General features: G+C 42.2%; 2 protein-coding genes across 3 annotated transcripts in view; both read right to left on the bottom strand.

The window, feature by feature from the left end:
- Positions 1-13,171, bottom strand: part of pxk (PX domain containing serine/threonine kinase) — a 39,751-nt gene extending 26,580 nt beyond the window's left edge. The window contains exons 1-3 of the mRNA XM_061728339.1: positions 12,914-13,171; positions 5,702-5,752; positions 5,204-5,251 (exon numbers count right to left, since the gene is read on the bottom strand). Coding sequence (XP_061584323.1) covers positions 5,204-5,251; positions 5,702-5,752; positions 12,914-13,015 — 201 coding nt within the window. The 5' untranslated portion in view covers positions 13,016-13,171. The remainder of the gene's footprint in view (positions 1-5,203; positions 5,252-5,701; positions 5,753-12,913) is intronic.
- Positions 13,172-16,197: 3,026 nt separating this feature from the next.
- rpp14 (ribonuclease P/MRP 14 subunit) lies at positions 16,198-19,621 on the bottom strand. 2 transcript variants are annotated; one of them, XM_061728338.1, is made up of 5 exons: positions 19,533-19,621; positions 19,357-19,441; positions 18,576-18,652; positions 17,223-17,301; positions 16,569-16,774 (listed from the first exon to the last, which is right to left on the bottom strand). In XM_061728338.1, exons 1-5 carry the CDS (start codon positions 19,619-19,621, stop codon positions 16,718-16,720), a joined length of 387 nt encoding a protein of 128 aa, XP_061584322.1. In that variant the 3' UTR covers positions 16,569-16,717. The 2 variants fall into 2 exon arrangements, with proteins under 2 accessions (XP_061584321.1, XP_061584322.1); XM_061728337.1 differs by lacking the exons at positions 18,576-18,652; positions 19,357-19,441; positions 19,533-19,621 and having other exon boundaries at positions 16,198-16,774; positions 17,223-17,316.
- Between the last annotated feature and the right edge of the window lie 3,231 nt (positions 19,622-22,852).

Below are 22,852 nucleotides of genomic sequence, written 5' to 3'. Positions count from 1 at the left end.
AGTTTCAGCTCCGCTAGTCACAGTTCCAGCTCTGCTAGTCACAGTTTCAGCTCCGCTAGTCACAGTTTCAGCTCCGCTAGTCACAGTTTCAGCTCCGCTAGTCACAGTTTCAGCTCCGCTAGTCCTCACTAGTCCTCAACATTTGAAATGTTTGGACATTAATCTTTCCCTGCATGTGTGTTAAGTTACTGCTGCTGCACAAAGAATTTCCCACTGAGGGAGAAATAAAGGACAATCTAATCTAATCACTAAAATGTAAACACAAGGCGAGTCCCCCAAACTAAAACGGTTAACTGTGACGTTCATAAGTGGGGGCGGAGTTAGGGGCGGAGTTAGGGGGCGGAGTTAGGGGGCGGAGTTATGGGCGGAGTTAGGGGGCGGAGTTAGAGTGGCGGAGTTAGGGGCGTAGTTAGGGGCGTAGTTAGGGGGCGGAGTTAGGGGCGGAGTTAGAGTGGCACCACTTTAACAGGTCAACATGGAACCATTGACACATACTGTACACGTAGACGCCTCATGACGTGCTGGAACGTAATCCAGCCTCGCCGCCATCTTGGATGGGTCTCCTCACTCCAGGCTAAATTAACTACACTGGAGTTACAGAGATATATTTATTTTAAGCTGTCACGTCACTTTACGCTGATGTCTCGGATCCTGTCCTCTCCATTCCTTCAATTTTATCTGCTTCCCAGAGATTCGGGTCTTTCTCAGGCTATAAAGTGAACGTATCTAAAAGTGAATGCTATCCCATCAATGACATCACAGCTCGTACAGTCAGATATCCCTTTTAAGATTAGTCCTTCCGGCTTTAGGTATCCTGGGATCAACGTAACCAGAACGTTAAGCTCTCTTTTTTCTGCTAATCTCTCACCTTTAATGTCTACAATTAAATCTGACCTCCATAGATGGAAAAGCTTACCTCTTTCGTTAACTGGAAGAATTAACGCAGTTAAAATGAACATTTTGCCCAAATTTCTATTTTTGTTCCATTATCCTCCGCTTTTCTTACCAAAACACTTTTTTAAAATAATTGATCAAACTATTTCTGACTTCTTATGGTGTGGGAAGGCTCCTAGAATCCGCAAATCCACACTTCAGAGATGTAAATTCAATGGCGGACTGGCACTTCCCAATTTCCAACTGTTTTATTGGGCAGCACATATTCAAAAAATTTCATTTTGGTTCAAATCGGTGAATATGCCCTGGTGTAAATTGGAGGCACAGTCATGCATTTATTTCGACCTCCGCTTACAGATTCAACCTTTCTCATATGGCATAATAAAGGCCTGAAAAGTTTTGGAGATCTTTACAAGGATGGTATCTTTCGCAGCTTTGCAGATCTCTCAGGTGAATTTAATCTCCTGCCTTCTCATCTCTTTCGATACTTTCAGACAGAGCCGCCTGGGAGATTTGCGAGGCCCTGTGCGAAATGGCTAGGGGGGCCCTCGAAATTTTGGGGTTTTTCGGGTCGGATCGGGTGTCTATATGCGCAATTTTAACTCTCCAATGATCAAAATACTGGATACCTTCCCCTGCCTCATCATCATTTCTTGCCTCGACGCGGGGCCCCACGGCTGCTTGAGACCCGGTCGGATCGGTGATTTTTGTAACAAATTTATCAAACGAGCCTTTCAGAGAGGCTTTAAACTCTTCCATTTTCTTTAGTTTTTTTCTTTTTTCCTCCCTTGATGGAAATTTCCTGAATCTGTCTCGTTCTCTCGACATGTGTGACAGTTTGTTCCAACTCCACCGTCTGGATCAGAGCAGCTTGTGTCTGCGCTTGGTCTGACGCAGTTGTGTTAAACAACAGACACGCGCATCATTGCACATATATTTATTGATATGCACAGACTAGTACACATTTAGGTCTGTAATGGAACGTGACTGTTGATATTTATAAGGGAAAAAACGAAAAAAAAAAAATTGAAAAAAAAAAAATTGAAAAAAAAAAAAAAAGAAAAAAAAAAAACGGTCGCACGGTTCGCACACCCCTTGCGGCGGCCCTGCTTTCAGATTAGACACTGCGCTAAAGCTTTGTTTCCAGTTTTTCCATCCTCTCCGCCGACTCTACAGTGGGAGGTTAAACCATGATCCACTTCAAAAATCACTGATCTCTAAGGTTTACGATGACCTTCTGTCTTTCGATCTCTCTCCAGTTATTAAAGTTAGGGCTGTCTGGGAAGATGAACTGGATCTAAACTTGGAGGATGACTGGTGGGACGCTGCTCTTAAAAAAATTACAAAAGTTCATCCTGCGCTCGTCTTACACTTATACAGTTTAAAGTTCTGTTTAGAGTCCACTTTTCTAAAGCTCGACTCTCACAGATCTATCCCAGTGTCACTGACGAATGTCATGCCTCGTCCTGCAATTTAACCCATATGTTTTACTCTTGCTCACTACTTTCTCGCTTTTGGTGGAATTATTTTGACACCATGTCATAAATACTCTCGGTGAATACAAAAGTCTCCCCCCATGTTGCCGTATTCAGCTCCCAGAGGAACCATGGCCGGTTTACTTCAAACCAAATAGACATTCTGGCTTTTACTTCCTTACTGGCAAGACGCCACCTTGTTCTCCACTGGAAGTCGACTAAGGCTCCTCTAGAACTCAGTGGCTCAACGACACCATGGGCCAAATCCACAAAAGGATTGCGCGGCTTTTGCGGCCGCTAAACCGGTGCAAATGAGACAAAAAGAGAGCGTCTAATTCACAAAGCACCCGCAAAGGGCGAATTGCTCCACAAACTGCGCTGCCAAGCAAATAGTGGCAGTCTGCGCCGGTGCCATTTGCATGCATGCAAATTAGGTAATATTCATACATTCGGCGCAAAATTGCCCCCTTTCTATGCAAATAAGCCTCATTGCAAAAAGCGCCTAATTCACAAAGGCCAGCGCTATTTGCCACACGCAAAAATAGTGGAGCAAATACCGTCTGTCAGAAGCATGTATTAACTCCGCGCAAACTCACTCCTCACTCCCCCTGCAGCTCTTTTTCTCTCTCTCTTCAATATCATTCAAGCCTGTGTGATACTGAATGATATTAAGGGTGAAATCTACAGTCAGACATGACTGTAGACAATCAGATCAAAAGCATGAGTTTGAAAAGTGGGGGGGCATGTCCCCCCTGTTCCCAGTGGAAATTGCGCCCTTGCGCCTCACAGCGTTTTATTTTCACTCGCTTTATTTTTTATTTCTGCAGTTTTCATTATGGACCAATCTGTGTGCTGAAATATGGAGACACTGGAAACAGCTCCGCTCACTTACTGAGACAAGTGCAAATTGCACTCAGCTGCAAAACTTTATGGGCGTGTTTGCTCCGGTATATCATTAGAGCTAAATCTTTTGTGAATAGGACCTTAAAGCGGGGTAAATTGCGGGCGCTAATGCAGCGCAATTCACAGCGCTATTTGCGGGCGCAATCTATTCTTTGTGGATTTACCCCCATGTTTTTTCTGAAGCTGGAAAAGATTAGATATTCACTGAAGGGTAGTTGTAACAACTTTTATAATAAGTGGCTTCCCTTTCTTACATTCTTTCACTCTCTCTAGTCCCTCCTCCTGATTGACGGATCCCCCCCCCCCCCCTCTCTTCTCTCATTCCTCTCTTTCTTCCTCCTTTTTATTTATCTTTTTATTTACTTTTCTTTTGTTTTTGGAGTTTGTTTTTTTTTTGCTTTCTTTTTTTCTCCCCCTTTTTATTCATCTATTTTTTAATTCATACTGTTTAGCTTTAATACTTAAATATTACTTATATATAAGAATATAATAATTTTCATGTATTTGTCATTATTTTGTGTGGATTTTTTGTTCTGTTCTTAATAAAAAAAAAAAAAAAAAAAAGGAGGTAGACTGTATATCTTTATTTGTTTATTCCTGTTCAACTGGGCCTTACCCCCTAATAAAAATATCAAAACAAAGACATATATTTATTGAGGGAAGTAAGACAAAAAAAAAGTACAATAACAATAGAAATATTAATATTTTCCCCTTTTTTAACTTTTCAAAACAATAATTAAATAAAAATAAATAAAATTAATAAGAAAGAAAAAATAAATCTAAATAAATACATACAACACACCCCTCTCCCCTTCAAATAAATTAAAATAAACAATCAAACTTGTTTTATTAAAATATAAAATTAATTTATACATTTATCAATATGCCATACCATATGTCTTTGTTAAAGAGCATAATACAAAGTCTTCCAGCATAAATGTACGTATTTTTAATGTGTGACAGCGTCCTGTATCAGAACTAAATCTCTGCCGTTTGTAACAAACCAAACCGTGTGAAAATCGGGGGAAAACTCTGGGAGTTATGGATGATTGTAGTCGGGGATAAAACCTTCCTCAGTAGGAATAAATGCACTGGGGCCGTTGGAGACCCATCCAAGATGGCGGCCGCGCTGAACGTCAGCTCCAATAGGCAGCGTCAGTCTATGAGACGTCTACGTATATCAGCCCCCGAATCTCGCGCTCAGAGGGCGCGCCGATTTTTCCCAGTGGCCAGCCGCGGTACTGCAACAGAAAATCCCATTGGGCCCAGAAAGCTTTTTTCCCATAGACCGCAATAGTAAAAGAGAAGCCTCTAAAACTGTTCACAGGAACCTCCAGCTGGAATCACCGGCAATTACTAATCTTTGTATTCTATATTTTTAAGTCATGGACTTTATATCCGTCAAAAATGTTTTATAACGGCCAGAAAAGTCAAAGAAAAGTCTCTTTCTGGGCGTGACGTCACGGCTGACGTCACAGCCGTGTCCGTGCATTCATGGATGTATTATATTAATATATATTATGTAATTATATTATATTAATACATTAATAATATATGTAATAATATACATGTAATAATATACATTAATTAATATATTATATTAATACATATTATATTAATACTCGCGTCATTGCCCCGGGGCATGATGGGAGGCCCCAGAGCATCATGGGAGGTGACTCAACTGAGCATGCTCTATGGGCCCGTTAACGCGGAAGTAAACCCGGAAGTCAGAAATGTTTTCGCCGTATGTGCCGCTGAGCAGAATGCATTGAAATGAATGGGAGGCTATTTTCAATCTCCCATCCAGCTCTATAATACATCCATGACGTATATATGTGTATGCATGGAACCCTGGACCAGAGACCTGGACCAGAGACCTGGACCAGAGACCTGGACCAGAGACCCGGGTCATGTGGTCTGAACTGACTCACCATCAAGCTGCTGTTGAGGACGTCGAAGTCGCTGTAGCGGCGGACGACCTGCAACACAAACATGCAGCACATTTACATGGGAAGGTTAATTCAGAATTAAAATTAAATCCGATTTAAAATGAGTAAACACCTAATTCCGAATGAAAATGGCCATTCCGAATTAAACTGGATTCCGAAGTGGCTGGTTTGTTCCGATTTTAAATCCGAATAGAATAATTCCACGATCATGTATACACACAAAAAAAAGAAATAAAATTACATTTAAAAAAAAGAAAAAACAAAACAAAAAAAGTAAAATAAAAAAATTAAAATAAAAATTAATTTAAAAAAAAGATTTTATTTTTTTATTTAAACAAATAAAAGGAAAAAAAACTAAACAAAAAACAAACAAAAATAATAAAAAAAAACGAAATAAAAAAAATTTAAAAATTTAAATTAAATTAAAAAAAACAGTGTGAAAGGGGGCGGAGCAGGAAAACAGGTGATTGGTTGACGTACCTGCCAGCTGTTGTCGGAGGACACGCCCCTCTGGACCCGGATGATGTACTCCTGAAACACAACAACAAACATGTTTACAGGCTGGTCTCCGTGGTTACGGGTCCAGGACAGCTGGTCTCCGTGGTTACGGGTCCAGGACAGCTGGTCTCCGTGGTTACGGGTCCAGGACAGCTGGTCTCCATGGTTACAGGACAGCTGGTCTCCGTGGTTACGGGTCCAGGACAGCTGGTCTCCGTGGTTACGGGTCCAGGACAGCTGGTCTCCGTGGTTACGGGTCCAGGACAGCTGGGGCCTGTACTACGAAGCAAGTTCAACATACCCAGGATATCTTTTCCTTATCCAGATTCACTAACCCGGACAATTGCAATCACGCTAAGCGGTCACACGACGGTGGTTATCAACTCGGTATATCAACCCAGGTTTCTCCAATCTGGATATGAGCGCGTGCACATAGAAGGGGCAGTGTTTTCAGCGCATGACCAATCGCAAGCATGGAGAAGTCCGCTGTCAGAGCCGCTTATTTCAGTAGCGAAGAGCAAACAATAATTTTACGGAAATATGATGAGTATAGGCATATAATACAGGCAAAAAGCAACACAGTTGCAGCTGCAAAATGCAGGAAAGACAGCTGGCAAAAGATCGCTGACTGTATAAATGTGTAAATTCATAGGGATATAAACATCACTGCCCCATCATTAGGGCATAAGTAGATCTGACTATAATTACAGTTGTCTATTCTGTTAAATGCATGTGTTGCTTAGATGTATTCGTATGGCGTGTATGACAATTGTAGCCTCATTCCTTCAGCTGCAACCCCAGCGGAGTGAAACGCACATGGGAGCAAATAAAAAATAAATATAAAAACATAATTCAAAGCGGTAAGTAGGCTCACTTTCATATCTTAGAAGTACAACAAGTACAAGGCTTTAGTGTTTCTATCACTCTCTGTTTTAGGATGATATCAGTATACAAAAGCACAATGAAATAGCATTGACATTACTTGCAGCAAACAGAAAAAAGAATGACAAGAAGAAGATCGGAGGGATCCTCTCACGATCCACGCACCGAGCTCCACTGGATTCTCTTCGAAAGGGCATGCCATTTTCCAAGAGAGCTGATTGGTCAGTGGGCGGTGCTTTTACACCCGGCGATCTGTATCTCGAACATAACCTGCTCCGGAGCAGGTTAGCGGTTCAGCATAAGTTACCATGGCGATGTGCCCCGGTGAGAAGTGAACCACCGTCGTAGTCCTGAACACCCAGGGTTAAACCTGAAGTTACCTCGCTAACCCCAAATCCCGCTTCGTAGTACAGGCCCCTGGTCTCCATGGTCACAGGTCCAGGACAGCTGGTCTCCGTGGTTACAGGTCCAGGACAGCTGGTCTCCGTGGTTACAGGTCCAGGACAGCTGGTCTCCGTGGTTACAGGTCCAGGACAGCTGGTCTCCATGGTTACAGGTCCAGGACAGCTGGTCTCCGTGGTTACAGGTCCAGGACAGCTGGTAATTTTATTACTTGCATATAAAGCCCAAAACGGCTTAGCTCCGCAGTATTTACAAGACCTGATAGTGCCTTATGTTCCTGGCATAGCTCTCCGCTCTCAGAGTGCAGGTTTACTCGTAGTTCCTAGAGTATCTAAATGTAGATTTGGAGGGCGGGCGTTCTGCTATCAGGCCCCCCCCCCCCCGGTCATCCCGCTGCTGCTTCCACCTGCCTGCGCCCCCTAATTAATCTAATTAATTCTAATTAATCATCGTCATCAGATTGCCATCCAGGGCTTCACAATTCTGTTGATGACACAGTCACTTGTATCATGGTGCAATGAAGGAAACATCTCAAAACCTGCAGGGAAACATCTAAAACCTGCAGGGACACATCTAAAACCTGCAGGGAAACATCTAAAACCTGCAGGGAAACATCTAAAACCTGCAGGGAAACACCTAAAACCTGCAGGGAAACATCTAAAACCTGCAGGGAAACATGTAAAAGCTGCAGGGAAACATGTAAAAGCTGCAGGGAAACATGTAAAAGCTGCAGGGAAACATGTAAAAGCTGCAGGGAAACATGTAAAAGCTGCAGGGAAACATGTAAAAGCTGCAGGGAAACATGTAAAAGCTGCAGGGAAACATGTAAAAGCTGCAGGGAAACATGTAAAAGCTGCAGGGAAACATGTAAAAGCTGCAGGGAAACATGTAAAAGCTGCAGGGAAACATGTAAAAGCTGCAGGGAAACATGTAAAAGCTGCAGGGAAACATGTAAAAGCTGCAGGGAAACATGTAAAAGCTGCAGGGAAACATGTAAAAGCTGCAGGGAAACATGTAAAAGCTGCAGGGAAACATGTAAAACCTGCAGGGACACATCTAAAACCTGCAGGGAAACATCTAAATCCTGCAGGGAAACATCTAAAACCTGCAGGGAAACATCTAAAACCTGCAGGGAAACATCTAAAACCTGCATGGAAACATCTAAAACCTGCATGGAAACATCCAAAACCTGCAGGGAAACATCTAAAACCTGCAGGGAAACATCTAAAACCTGCAGGGAAACATCTAAAACCTGCAGGGAAACATCTAAAACCTGCAGGGAAACATCCAAAACCTGCAGGGAAACATCTAAAACCTGCAGGAAACATCTAAAACCTACAGGAAACATCTAAAACCTGCAGGGAAACATCTAAAACCTGCAGGGAAACATCTAAAACCTGCAGGGAAACATCTAAAACCTGCAGGGAAACATCTAAAACCTGCAGGGAAACATCTAAAACCTGCAGGGACACATCTAAAACCTGCAGGGAAACATCTAAAACCTGCAGGGAAACATCTAAAACCTGCAGGGAAACATCTAAAACCTGCAGGGAAACATCTAAAACCTGCAGGGACACATCTAAAACCTGCAGGGACACATCTAAAACCTGCAGGGACACATCTAAAACCTGCAGGGAAACATCTAAAACCTGCAGGGAAACATCTAAAACCTGCAGGGAAACATCTAAAACCTGCAGGGAAACATCCAAAACCTGCAGGGAAACATCCAAAACCTGCAGGGAAACATCCAAAACCTGCAGGGAAACATGTAAAACCTGCAGGGAAACATGTAAAACCTGCAGGGAAACATGTAAAACCTGCAGGGAAACATGTAAAACCTGCAGGGAAACATGTAAAACCTGCAGGGAAACATGTAAAACCTGCAGGGAAACATGTAAAACCTGCAGGGAAACATGTAAAACCTGCAGGGAAACATGTAAAACCTGCAGGGAAACATGTAAAACCTGCAGGGAAACATGTAAAACCTGCAGGGAAACATCTAAAACCTGCAGGGAAACATCTAAAACCTGCAGGGAAACATCTAAAACCTGCAGGGAAACATCTAAAACCTGCAGGGAAACATCTAAAACCTGCAGGGAAACATCTAAAACCTGCAGGGAAACATCTAAAACCTGCAGGGACACATCTAAAACCTGCAGGGAAACATCTAAAACCTGCAGGGACACATCTAAAACCTGCAGGGAAACATCTGAAACCTGCAGGGAAACATCTGAAACCTGCAGGGAAACCTCTAAAACCTGCAGGGAAACCTCTAAAACCTGCAGGGAAACATGTAAAACCTGCAGGGAAACATGTAAAACCTGCAGGGAAACATGTAAAACCTGCAGGGAAACATGTAAAACCTGCAGGGAAACATGTAAAACCTGCAGGGAAACATCTAAAACCTGCAGGGAAACATCCAAAACCTGCAGGGAAACATCTAAAACCTGCAGGGAAACCTCTAAAACCTGCAGGGAAACATCTAAACCCTGCAGGGAAACATCTAAAACCTGCAGGGAAACATCTAAAACCTGCAGGGAAACATCTAAAACCTGCAGGGAAACATCTAAAACCTGCAGGGAAACATCTAAAACCTGCAGGGAAACATGTAAAACCTGCAGGGAAACATCTAAAACCTGCAGGGAAACATGTAAAACCTGCAGGGAAACATCTACAACCTGCAGGGAAACATCTAAAACCTGCAGGGAAACATCTGAAACCTGCAGGGAAACATCTAAAACCTGCAGGGAAACATCTGAAACCTGCAGGGAAACCTCTAAAACCTGCAGGGAAACCTCTAAAACCTGCAGGAAACATCTAAAACCTGCAGGGAAACATCTAAAACCTGCAGGAAACATCTAAAACCTGCAGGGAAACACCTAAAACCTGCAGGGGAACATGTAAAACCTGCAGGGAAACATCTAAAACCTGCAGGGAAACCTCTAAAACCTGCAGGAAACATCTAAAACCTGCAGGGAAACATCTAAAACCTGCAGGGAAACATGTAAAACCTGCAGGGAAACATCTAAAACCTGCAGGGAAACATGTAAAACCTGCAGGGAAACATCTAAAACCTGCAGGGAAACATCTAAAACCTGCAGGGAAACATCTAAAACCTGCAGGGAAACATGTAAAACCTGCAGGGAAACATCTAAAACCTGCAGGGAAACATGTAAAACCTGCAGGGAAACATCTAAAACCTGCAGGGAAACATCTAAAACCTGCAGGGAAACATGTAAAACCTGCAGGAAACATGTAAAACCTGCAGGGAAACATCTAAAACCTGCAGGGAAACATGTAAAACCTGCAGGGAAACATCTAAAACCTGCAGGGAAACATGTAAAACCTGCAGGGAAACATCTAAAACCTGCAGGGAAACATCTCAAACCTGCAGGGAAACATCTAAAACCTGCAGGGAAACATCTAAAACCTGCAGGGAAACATCTCAAACCTGCAGGGAAACATCTAAAACCTGCAGGGACACCGGCCCTTGAGGACCAGGACTGCCCAGCCCTGGGCTAGAGACATCTGTTGTATTAGACGCTATATAAATAAAATTTAATTGTCCATGGTTACGGGTCCAGGACAGCTGGTCTCCGTGGTTACGGGTCCAGGACAGCTGGTCTCCGTGGTTACGGGTCCAGGACAGCTGGTCCAGGACAGGCAGGTCCAGGACAGCTGGTCTCCGTGGTCTCCGTGGTTACGGGTCCAGGACAGCTGGTCTCCGTGGTTACGGGTCCAGGACAGCTGGTCTCCGTGGTCTCCGTGGTTACGGGTCCAGGACAGCTGGTCTCCGTGGTTACGGGTCCAGGACAGCTGGTCTCCGTGGTTACGGGTCCAGGACAGCTGGTCTCCGTGGTTACGGGTCCAGGACAGCTGGTCTCCGTGGTCTCCGTGGTCTCCATGGTTACGGTCCAGGACAGAGGACGTCTGTCCACCTGAGTTATAAACTCTAATCTAACTAGGACTCGTCTCCGCGGCCGACGGAGAAGAAAGACCTGATTGTTCACGTCACGGTATTTTTAGCAGCAGAACCTCATGATCTGGATCTGGGGGGGGAGTCTGGACCAGGACCAGGTCTGGACCAGGTCTGGACCAGGACCAGGTCTGGACCAGGACCAGGTCTGGACCAGGACCAGGTCTGGACCAGGACCAGGTCTGGACCAGGATCAGGTCTAGACCGGGTCTGGACCTGGACCGGGTCTGGACCAGGTCTGGACAGGTCCAGGTCCAGGTCCAGGTCCAGGTCAATATTTTTTTCAACAGGGTTTACAACAGTGTGGAACAGAAATACAATGAAGTAAATTATAAAAATATCTAGTAGGAATAATAATAATAATAATAATAATAATAATAATAATAATAATAATAATAATAATAATAATAATAATAATAATAATAATAATGAGTAAGTAAATAGAGAATAAAATAAATACATAAATAAATAAATAAAACAGGTATGAGGAATAGAATCAGATACATAGAAAACAATAAGGAAAGGTCAAGACAGTTATAAATAAAAAGGTTTAGTCAGAGGATACAGGGAAAAACTTTTCATAGTTGATTAAAAATATATTGCTTTTTTGTTGTTTATCAAATAAAAAGATTTAATGAGAGAATTTAATTCTAGTAGAAAAGGGTCAGATTTAGGAGCAGCAAGTGTTTGTTTCAGGTGAATATTATTGTGTTTCCGTCAGCAGTCTGAGCTAACTGTGCTTCTATAATCAGACAAGTCTTTGACAAAATGACGTTTTTAAGTGTAAAAACTAAACTTTTGCTGTGTCATTGTGAGATTTCCTGCCGCGGTTAAAGCTGAAGCGGTTTCACTCTGAGATCAGGCTGTTGCTCAATTAATCCCTGAAACACAAACTTAGAGGCAGAAACTCAGACTAATGCAATCATTACGATTACGCAACCACGTCCTTCCTGAGGATTTAAAGGGGTTAAGGGGGGGTTAAGGGGGGTGATGGCCGTCAATAGTCCTGGACTAACGGACCGGGGGGGTCAAATCTGCTGGATCAATAAACAAAAAAAAACAAAAAAAAACACTTTGTCAGTTATAATAATAATAAAAAATAAATAAAAAGATAAAAAAATATATGAACTAAATATATGATATATTAAAATATATATTAAAAATGCATATATATATATATATATATATATATATATATATATACACATACAAAAAATAATAAAATTATATATATTTTTTTTTATAAAATCAATATGACATATTAAAATATATATGATATATATTATATATTAAAAATGCAAATACACACATTTATTTATATATATATAGATAGATAGATAGATAGATAGATAGATAGATAGATAGATAGATAGATAGATAGATAGATAGATAGATAGATAGATAGATAGATAGATAGATAGATAGATATATTAATAAAATAAATATGACATATTAAAATATATATTATATATTATTAAAATGCACATACACATATCTATATATATATATATATATATATATATATTTTTTTTTTCTTACCAACATGGTATTAACCATTAATAAATATGCAGACAAGTTAGAAAGTTTAAAAAAAAAAGTATTTCTGAGCCTAATAATTAAAAAAAAATAATATATATATGTATTAATAAACTAAATATATGATATATTAAAATATATATTAAAAATGTACACAAAAAAAAAAATAAAATACTAAAACAGTTCTGTCTCCTCTGGTTCCAGCAGTTTCCAGGAAGTTGCTTCATCAGCGGGTCAGCTGTCCGATAATGGAACCAGCAACCATTCACCCACACAACAACTACAAGAACCGACCCGAACCGTCCTGTCCCGGTCCCTGGAACCCGGCCCGGGTCTGGACCAGATCCTGGACCTAGTCCAGACCCAGGACCTGGTCCTGGACCCTACCCGGGACTCACCGTGTGGCTGTGCAGGCTCTGGCTGGCCTCGATCAGCGCCGTCAGCGGCTCCGTGTCGTCCAGCTGGAGCCGGCGGGGGTGAGGGGGGGCCGGGCCCGACATGCCGGGACCTGGACCAGGGGGAGAACCGGGGGTAGAACCGGGGACCTGGAGCTCTGGACCAGAGGAGAACCGGGAATCAGGGGGAGAACCAGGACCAGAACCAGCTGATCTCTGTCTCTGATCAGCGTCGCTGTCAAGCTGCTGCTGCTGCTGGTTTGTCAATAACAAGGATGTGGAGAAGCTGCAGCAGCGGAGCCGCCTGGTGGCGCGGAGGAGAATTGCAGGTAAACTAGAACTGCAGGTAAACTAGAACTGCAGGTAAACATCAGTTCATCCCTACTAGGGAGGAATGACAAAATTAAATAAATAAATACATACATAATTCATTAATTAATTGTTAATTAAAATGGGAATTAAATATATCATTCATTAATTAAATGTGTAATTAATTAATTAATTAATTAATTAATTGTGTCATTAATTCATTAAATGTGTTATGAATTAATTAAAATGGGAATGAAATATATCATCAATTAATTAAATGTGTCATTAATTCATTAAATGTGTTATTAATTAAAATGGGAATGAAATATATCATCCATTAAGTAAATGTGTCATTAATTAATTAAATGTGTCAGTAATTAAAATGGGAATTCAAAATATCATTCATTAATTAAATATATCATTCATTAATTAAATGTGTAATTAATTAATTAATTAATTAATTGTGTCATTAATTAATTAAATGTGTTATTAATTAAAATGGGAATTAAATATATCATCCATTATTTAAATGTGTCATTAATTAATTAAATGTGCCAGTAATTAAAATGGGAATCAAATATATCATTCATTAATTAAATGTGTCATTAATTAATAAAAATAGGAATTAAATATGTCATTAATTAATTAAAATACAATTCGTTTTAAGTAAAAAAATATATTTAATTATTTTAGTATTTCATTGTTTAATTAATTAATGACACATTTAATTAATTCATGATATCTTTCATTCTCATTGTAATTAATGAATGAAACATTTAATTAAATGTTTCATTCATTAATTAATATGGGAATTAAATGTCATTAATTAATTAAAATACAATTCATTTTAAGTAAAAAATATATATTTAATTATTTCAGTATATAATTAATTATTTAATTAATGACAAATTTAATGAATTAATTATATATTTAATTCCCATTTTAAATAATGAATGATTTAATTATGTATTAATTTATTTATTTAATTTTGGCACTAAAAATCCTCCATACCCTCCATCTGTCCATCCATCTATCTACCCCTCAATCTATCTGTACATCCATCCATTTCTCCAAAGCTCTTTCAAAGTAAAAGCTTCTCTTCATGACGTCATCATCTCTGTCTCCATGGTTACGTAATATTAAGGGTGTGGTCTTTTGATTGGCAGCTGGAACAGCCAATCACTGTCCTGCTAATGCAGAGGTGGAAAAAGTACAAAAATATTGTACTTAAGTAAAAGTACAGATTTTCTGCTTGAAAATTACTTAAAGGTATAGTCTGTGATCGTATTCAAAAACATTTATTGTTATGCTGGGTGAAATGTTCCTTCCATCCTGAGAGTAGCCAGAGAATAATGAAAAACCTCCGACCTCTCTGACAGCTTTAATCCTGTAAAAACTAACCAATCCGCTTTTTGCGCACCGAATGAAACGGATTGGTCAGAGGACCAGAGGATTGGCAGGGGGGAAAGAACCAATCAGATGCCTTCATTTTAAGCCCCGCCCACGCCCCCCTCCGTCCCATGCGCGCAGTCGTCACGTCGAAAATCTTGCCGGAAAACTTCACACACTCGAGTCCCGTTTGCTGAAGAATGGCGCAGAAAACGAGAAAACGCAACCAAAAATACAAATCCCCCCTCCCCCGTGTGGGGGTCCGTACGGGGGTCCCCAGTGTGGGGGTCCGTACGGGGGTCCCCCGTGTGGGGGTCCGTACGGGGGTCCCCCGTGTGGGGTCCGTGGGGACGGAGGCGTCTCCATCCCGGCGAGGGCGGAGAGCGCCGGTGCGGGTGGCGGTGCTGCGGTGCTGTGCAGGCTCTGTTGCCACGGCTACGCCGTACCAGAGACGTTCAATAAACTCCACCCCCACTCCGGTTTGGTTTCCTGTATCTATCACGTGACTGCCCCGCCCCCTCCCCTAGCCCCGCCCCCTTAGGAGAGCAGCAGGTCCTGAGTCTATTGAGTCCTATGGGAAAAGTGAACGTGAGCACAGATTATTACCAATTCCTTCGCCCCATAGTAACCTAAGTAAATACGGGACCCATTTTTCAAAAGCCACAAACCTTCTGAACATTCTGACACCAAAATGGACATTTTCAGACCGACAGATTAGGAGAAAATGAACTTTGTTTGAGACCTGTCTCTGTCTGAGCAACACACTCTCGCCAGATTTGGCTCTCATCGTTTTCCCAACGGATAAAATTAAGTTTAAAACTAAAATAAAACTTGCTTCTTTGCTTAATAATACTGTTATTTTTATTATTCAAGTCTTTTTGGAAGAAAGTTGTACTTTATTTAGTGTTACTTGTATGTTCCAAAACGATGTGGGGAGAGGGGCGGCCACGCCCACTTAGGAGACCGGAAGTGAGGTCAGAGGGGCGGCCACGCCCACTTAGGAGACAGGAAGTGAGGTCAGAGGGGCGGCCACGCCCACTTAGGAGACAGGAAGTGAGGTCAGAGGGGCGGCCACGCCCACTTAGGAGACCGGAAGTGAGGTCAGAGGGGCGGCCACGCCCACTTAGGAGACAGGAAGTGAGGTCAGAGGGGCGGCCACGCCCACTTAGGAGACAGGAAGTGAGGTCAGAGGGGCGGCCACGCCCACTTAGGAGACAGGAAGTGAGGTCAGAGGGGCGGCCACGCCCACTTAGGAGACAGGAAGTGAGGTCAGAGGGGCGGCCACGCCCACTTAGGAGACAGGAAGTGAGGTCAGAGGGGCGGCCACGACGAGCAGACGACAGATTTCAAACTAAATCTTTATTCAACAAGAAAAAAATTAAACAGACAAACACACGAAAGTAAACAGAAGTTGTCAGATCTTCATCATCAACATCATCATCACCCACGTATCCACGTCTCCTCCTCCTCCCACGGAGCTGCTGATACGTTAACGTCGCCGCCATATTGGATGTTCAAGACTGTAAACTAATACAAGTGAATGGACTTATTTTCATAAAGCATCTTTCTAGATGTAGAAATGTGCTTTATGAAAATAAGTGCATTTACTTGTATTAGTTTACAGTCACCCCCCTCCCCTCCGGCACCATCACCACCACCTCCCCCTCCATCACCAGCTTGTCCCTGACGGAGGCGGACACGGCGATGAAGGCGAAGGCCATCTTGACCCGGCGGACCTCGGCCTCGGCCGTCACCTCCTCCCCCGGGTACAGCGGCGCCGGGAAGCGGATCTCCTGGTGCAGCAGCACGGTGCCGGGCCCGGGCAGCCGGGTCCCCAGCAGCGCCGCCATCAGGCCCGTGAGCAGCACGCCCGGCACGATGGGCGAGTCGAAGGCGGTGCGTGCGGCGTAGGCGGCGTCCAGGTGCAGCGGGTTAGCGTCGCCCGTTAGCGCCGCGAACAGCTCCAGGTCCCGGGGGGAGAAGGTTCTGGAGAGGGCGGCGCGCTGGCCCGCGTGGAGCCGGCGCCGGGGGGGCGGGGCCAACAAGGAGGGGGGGCGGAGCCCGAACAGGACACGCCTCCACATGGAGAAAAGGGGCGGAGCCTCCGGATCAGCGGAGACGAAGGTTCCGGCTGTTTCCAGTCAGTGCCAGCAGGAACGGAGACGCCTGGAGGAAACACCAGTTACTACCCACAATGCACCAGTTACTACCCACAATGCACCAGTTACTACCCACAATGCACCAGTTACTACCCACAATGCACCACAGTTACTACCCACAATGCAACAGAGTTACTACCCACAATGCACCACAGTTACTACCCACAATGCACCAGTTACTACCCACAATGCACCAGTTACTACCCACAATGCACCACAGTTACTACCCACAATGCACCACAGTTACTACCCACAATGCACCACAGTTACTACCCACAATGCACCAGTTACTACCCACAATGCACCACAGTTACTACCCACAATGCACCAGTTACTACCCACAATGCACCAGTTACTACCCACAATGCACCAGTTACTACCCACAATGCACCACAGTTACTACCCACAATGCACCACAGTTACTACCCACAATGCAACAGGGGACAGGAACTGACCTGCAGGATCCTGAAGCAGCAGTCCTGGTTCTGGTAGCGGCCCAGCAGCGTTAGCGCGCTACGTAGCCTCACCGCCCCGCTGAAACACAAACATTCATGATGGAACTAAGGATGGGCGGTATGGACTAAAACATTTATCACGATCATTATTATATAATATATTATATATATAAATATACATATATATATAAAAAGAGTCATGTGACCAGTTCTGGCTGAATGAGTCAGCAGTGACTTCTGGTTGCCCCGGCAACAAGAACCTCTCTTCAAAACCTTCCTGTTCTGCTGTGAGAAAAACCCAGATTTTGGTTTCTGACAAGGTCTCAAATCACTCAGATTTGTGATCAAACCGTAGCTCGTAGCCAAAAAACTAACACATCGTGAGAGACACAGAACCCGGCAGATTCTGACAATCTTAATTTTATTCAGATATTCCTTAAAATGTAAATGAGTAAGCTCAGTGCAAAGACAGAGTGAGATTCTTTTGAAGAAAACTTTTCATTACATTACAGTGAATGGGGACTGAGACAGGTATTAGCGCCGCTCTAGCCCCCCTGTTTAAATTTTGTGCATACCCCGCCTGTCAAAGTCACATTTTATGAATCCCAACACCTATGACTACATTCTGACCAAAGATTATTGGTCTCCTTTTTACGGTTTGGCCGTGAGCTCGAGTTACAAATAAAAATTCAGGTTATTTTTTTTACTGTTTCTCCCACTCTAGCAACCGACACCCGCACTCTAGATTTGACAAAAAAGTGATTTCCAGTCCTCGTTTGAGTGCTCATATCTTGAAAAGTTTACATCTTAGGAAAAAACTGTTTGGTGTTTTGGAGAGAAGAGAAGTTTCCCTCCGTTTTGAAGTTTATAACAATAGTGCCACGGCTGCGCCAGAGGAACTATTGTTATCCTGCAGGAGCTTCTTGGCGCAGCCGTGGCACTAATTACTTGTATTGCCGTCCTTTGCACTCACTGTTTTTGCAGACTCTGCACATAATAGATGATGTTTGCTCCTCGTCTCTCTTTTTATCCAAACCAGTTCCAGATAACGGAGCTGGAGCCTCGTTTAACGACGAGCTCCTCGCTCTCAGATCCGCCATGTTTGTTAAGGCTGATTTATGGTTCTGCGTTAAATCGCAGCAGAGCTACGGCGTAGGGTACGCTGCGATTTAACGCAGAACCATAAATCATCTTTAACAAAAACATCATCAACGGGAATTTATCGTTTTTACCGAGATGACAAATTCTTACCGTTGGGAATTTTTTTGACGGTAAATCGTGAACGGTAAAATATCACCCATTCCTACCAGGTCTGACTCACGGTTCTAGTTCTGGTTCTGGTTCTGGTCTCACCTGCTGCCGATGCGCAGGATTCCCGTCAGACGCTCGTCATCGTAGCGCAGCACGTCCACGCCCAGCGCCGCTCCCACCTGGAAAACATGAGGAGTTTTAACCTTTACCGGGGATTCACACCAACATCGTCACGGGTCACAGCCGTCCAGCTGACATTCACTGTCTATGAAAACTCGCTTAAGGCTGAGTTCTGGTTCTGCGTCAAAACGACGCCGTGCCTACGGCGTGTGGTACGCGTCGACGCAGACCACACACCGTCACTGACGGCGTCAGTGAGGTGCACCTCCCGAAAACTGTAACTCTGCGTGGAGGCGACGCAGACCAAACGCAAACAGAGAGGGTTGTGATTGGTTCTCTTGGTAGCAACCCATTTCCGGTTTCCGGTTTGAAACAGTCGTGAACTTTCAGGGCTCTTTTCTTCGTTTATATGTGATTTATTTTGTTTTGGTTTATATAGTTGTCCTTATCTCTTTGATTCACTGTGACCGGAAAAAGTTGGATAAACCATTCAGGAAAAGATCGATAACTAGCGGTCATGGGGGGAACTGCACCGCGGAGAAATGGAGTGACGGAGAAGTCCGAAGGTTCACGAGGACGTCACGGTGACGGCGTAGGCTCGGCGTTGGTGTGACGCAGAAGCTTAAATCAAGCTTTAGGAGAGGCGTTGGGTTGGCCCCGCCCCCAGCTCTGACATCACCCCCCAGGTTCTGGCCCAGTGGCCCGGAGGCTGCTCACCTCTCCGTACAGATCTCCTGGGCTTTTATTGTGAAAAGCGTCTCACCTCTCCGTACAGAATCTTCAGGCCCGTGAGGATGAAATGTTTCAGCTCCACTGCAGTCAGTCTGGTGGACCGGTCCTCCAGAACCCTGGACACATAGAACCGTTAAACCAGAACCCTGGTGGACAGAACCGTTAGACCTGGACCAGAACAGAACCAGAACCAGAACCAGGACTCACAGCTGCACCTCCAGGTACTGGTGCGGGGAGTCGTTCTTCAGAACTGTCCGCTGGAACGAGGAGTTCGTCTGCTGCTCCACGGGTCTCATCCCTGTTCACTCATGGAGACGGTACCGGGTCAGAGGGGTCGGTGGAGACGGTACCGGGTGGACGGTTCTGGATCCAAACCCGGTGGGACGCTGCGCAGAAGGACATGACGTTGATCAGCTGATGGACACGAGCCAGCCGGATGTTCTGAACTAAAAACACATTTCAACACATCAGGGTCCACTAAAGTCCAGTGTTTACGGGGCCGTTGGTACCGCCGACCCGGTCAGGGGTCCAGCAGGTCCAGACGTTTCCCTAGTCTTTTATTCTGATTCGGTTCTTCAGTTTAACGTCTGAAGTTTCAGTTTTGTACAACTACATATTTTGCTCCTATAATCCTATAACCTTGCTCCTATAATAGTAATTACTATTACTACTATTATAATTATCATCATTATTATTGTTATTATTATTATTATTATAATCATTATTTTTATAATTACTCCTATTATTATTATCAGGGCCTTCGCACTTACAGTGCAAAGGCCCTATTGTATCTGTAGGATTTTTTTCTTTCCTTTTTTTCTTTCTTTATTTTTCGCCCTAAATGAGGGTCTTTTTTCCCCAAAAGTCACCAAATTTTTCACCAACCAGGCCTGGTGATAAATTTGATATTTAATGGTTTGCATTAATGGCCGTGGCCTAACGGCTCAACAGCGCCCCCTAGAAAACTTTGTTCCTCAAGCCCCACAATACGGTTTGACGTACATGCACGAAAATCGGTACACACCTGTATCATGTCACAACTTAAAGAAAAGTCTCTTGGAGCCATGGCCCAAACCCAACAGGAAGTCGGACATTTTGAATTAATCGTGTAATTTTGGCGCAATTTATGCCATTTCTTCGGCCGCTTCTTCACCCAAACTGTGACGTGAACCCAGGTGTGTTATAGATCAAAATGCGTCTCTATCCTGCGACAACGCACATTACTTTTCTCTTTCAAAAGCGTTACCGTGGCGACGCTAGACGCCAAAAAGCGCTCCCCCCTTCATCTGATTGGTCCATATTTGATAGTTCCTACTTTCTGCCATAACTTTTGAATGGTCTGATATAAAGAGTCATGGTGGTGTCAAGGGTGGAGGGCCCGTTCCTCGCTGCTTGCAGCTTTAATCATTATTGTTATTCTGGCCTTCAAGAGTCAAAGGTTGAACGGAGGCAGAATTGCCCCGAGACACGTGACCCTGTGGATTCTCCCTCATAAATGTTTAATTGTAAACAAGGTTAAGGAGTTTCCTTCAAAATGATCCATAAGTTTTACCCGGCCAGTCATTATATGCAGAAATAAAAAAAAAAACATTCATACAAACTGCTCATTTTGTGACATTTATCCAGAAACTGTTTTACATGTTTTGGTTTTGTTCTTACACTAAAACATTTTGGTCAGAACTTGGTAGATTATTATTGATCATCTCACCCAAGATTTTTCTTTGTTTTGGGAAAATGTTGTGTTTGGTTTCCTGTTATGTCCTAGAGAAGAAGAAACATGTTACTTTTTAATAAATCTATTCTTAATTTTGGCAAAAAATGTTATACATAAAAGTAAATTCATTTACAAAAAACCCTGTTTTGTTGTGTTTCAGAAGGAAATGTAAATGTATTTTAAATCACGTATTGATTGTTCTGATCAAAAGGCGATTAAGACTGTGAATATTTAGTTTGTCTATAATCCACTGTAACCCCTGGCTCTTCTGTTCTCTGTTCCACCTGTTTACTGTTCACTGGACGTTCACATCTTTACACTGGATATTGTAATCCTTGTCAATAAAGATTTATTTAAAACAAAAGAGACACGTTACCCACAATTCCACTTCCGGCGGGTTCTGCATTTTTATTTCTAGTTTTTTTGTTCTTTTTTTAATTGTTGTTTTTTAATGATTTAATCAATTTTGTGTTTTATGTTTTTTTTTCTGTAAATTTCAGTTTCAAACTTAGTTTTAACTGAAATAACCCTAAATAATATCTAATATCTAGGTCATTAAAGGAAGAACATTAAACTCCTTTTCTGACATTTAAACATTAATCTAACTTTATAATTTACATTAAAACTGTTAATTAAACATCTGATTTAGAAGTGAAACTACATCCCAGAATAACTCCAAGGTTAATTAAAATAAAACTCGAAGATTAACTAAAATAAAACTGGAAGATTGATTAAAATAAAACTAGAACATTAAAATAAAACTCGAAGATTAATTAAAATAAAACTAGAAGAGTAAATAAAATAAAACTCGTAGATTAATTCAAATAAAACAAGAATATTAATTAAAATAAAATTAGAACAGTAAATAAAATAAAACTCGTAGATTAACTAAAATAAAACCTGAACATTAATTAAAATAAAACTAAAATATTAATTAAAATAAAACTAGAATATTAATTAAAATAAAACTAGAATATTAAAATAAAACTAGAAGAGTAAAAAAAAATAAAACTCGTAGATTAACTAAAATAAAACTAGAACATTAAAATAAAACTCGAAGATCAATTAAAATAAAACTCGAAGATTAAAATCAAACTAGAATATTAATTAAAATAAAATTAGAACAGTAAATAAAATAAAACTAGAACATTAATTAAAATAAAACTAGAACATTAATTAAAATAAGACTCGTAGATTAACTAAAATAAAACTTAGATTAACTAAAAAACGATCTTAATCCGGATTAACCACCAGGCAGCAGCTAGCCGCTAGCGGCTAACCCGCCACACTGCAGTAAATTACCTGAATATTGGAGTCAAAACTCGGTAAAAACTGAAGTTTCTTCAGTTTCTTCTGAAAACAGAAAACGAGGAAACTTCACGAGGTCAAACAGGAGCTGCTGCCGGCAGGTCGGTGTCCACATGCGCATGCGCAGGGTCATAGCAGCGCATGCGCAGGGGTCACAGCAGCTAAACCTAGAAGAGGTCTCACTCTGTTCCAGAAAATCAGTCCCAGGTTCAAAAACCAATACATCCATGTCAAAAACAGACTCGTAAAGGGACAAATAAGAGACTTTATTGTGATTGTGTGAAAGTAAAACATTTCTGTGGAAGAATTACAGCAACTTTGATTCATTTGTATTGATCCTTACATTTATTAAATTTTATTTCCCAACTTTTTAATGTGTACATGTACGGAAGAGTATCAGGGCCAGGCAGGAGAAATATAAAAATAATATTTCTGTTTTCATTATGCACTTCGAGAAAAAAGTCGAAATGTCGAGAAAAAAGTCGAAATGTCGAGAACAAAGTCA

This window comes from Cololabis saira, chromosome 8 (assembly GCF_033807715.1).
Source record: "Cololabis saira isolate AMF1-May2022 chromosome 8, fColSai1.1, whole genome shotgun sequence".
NCBI lineage: Eukaryota > Metazoa > Chordata > Actinopteri > Beloniformes > Belonidae > Cololabis > Cololabis saira.
Note: the sequence above shows the minus strand (reverse complement) of the source record. Positions and strands in the feature narration are given on the sequence as shown.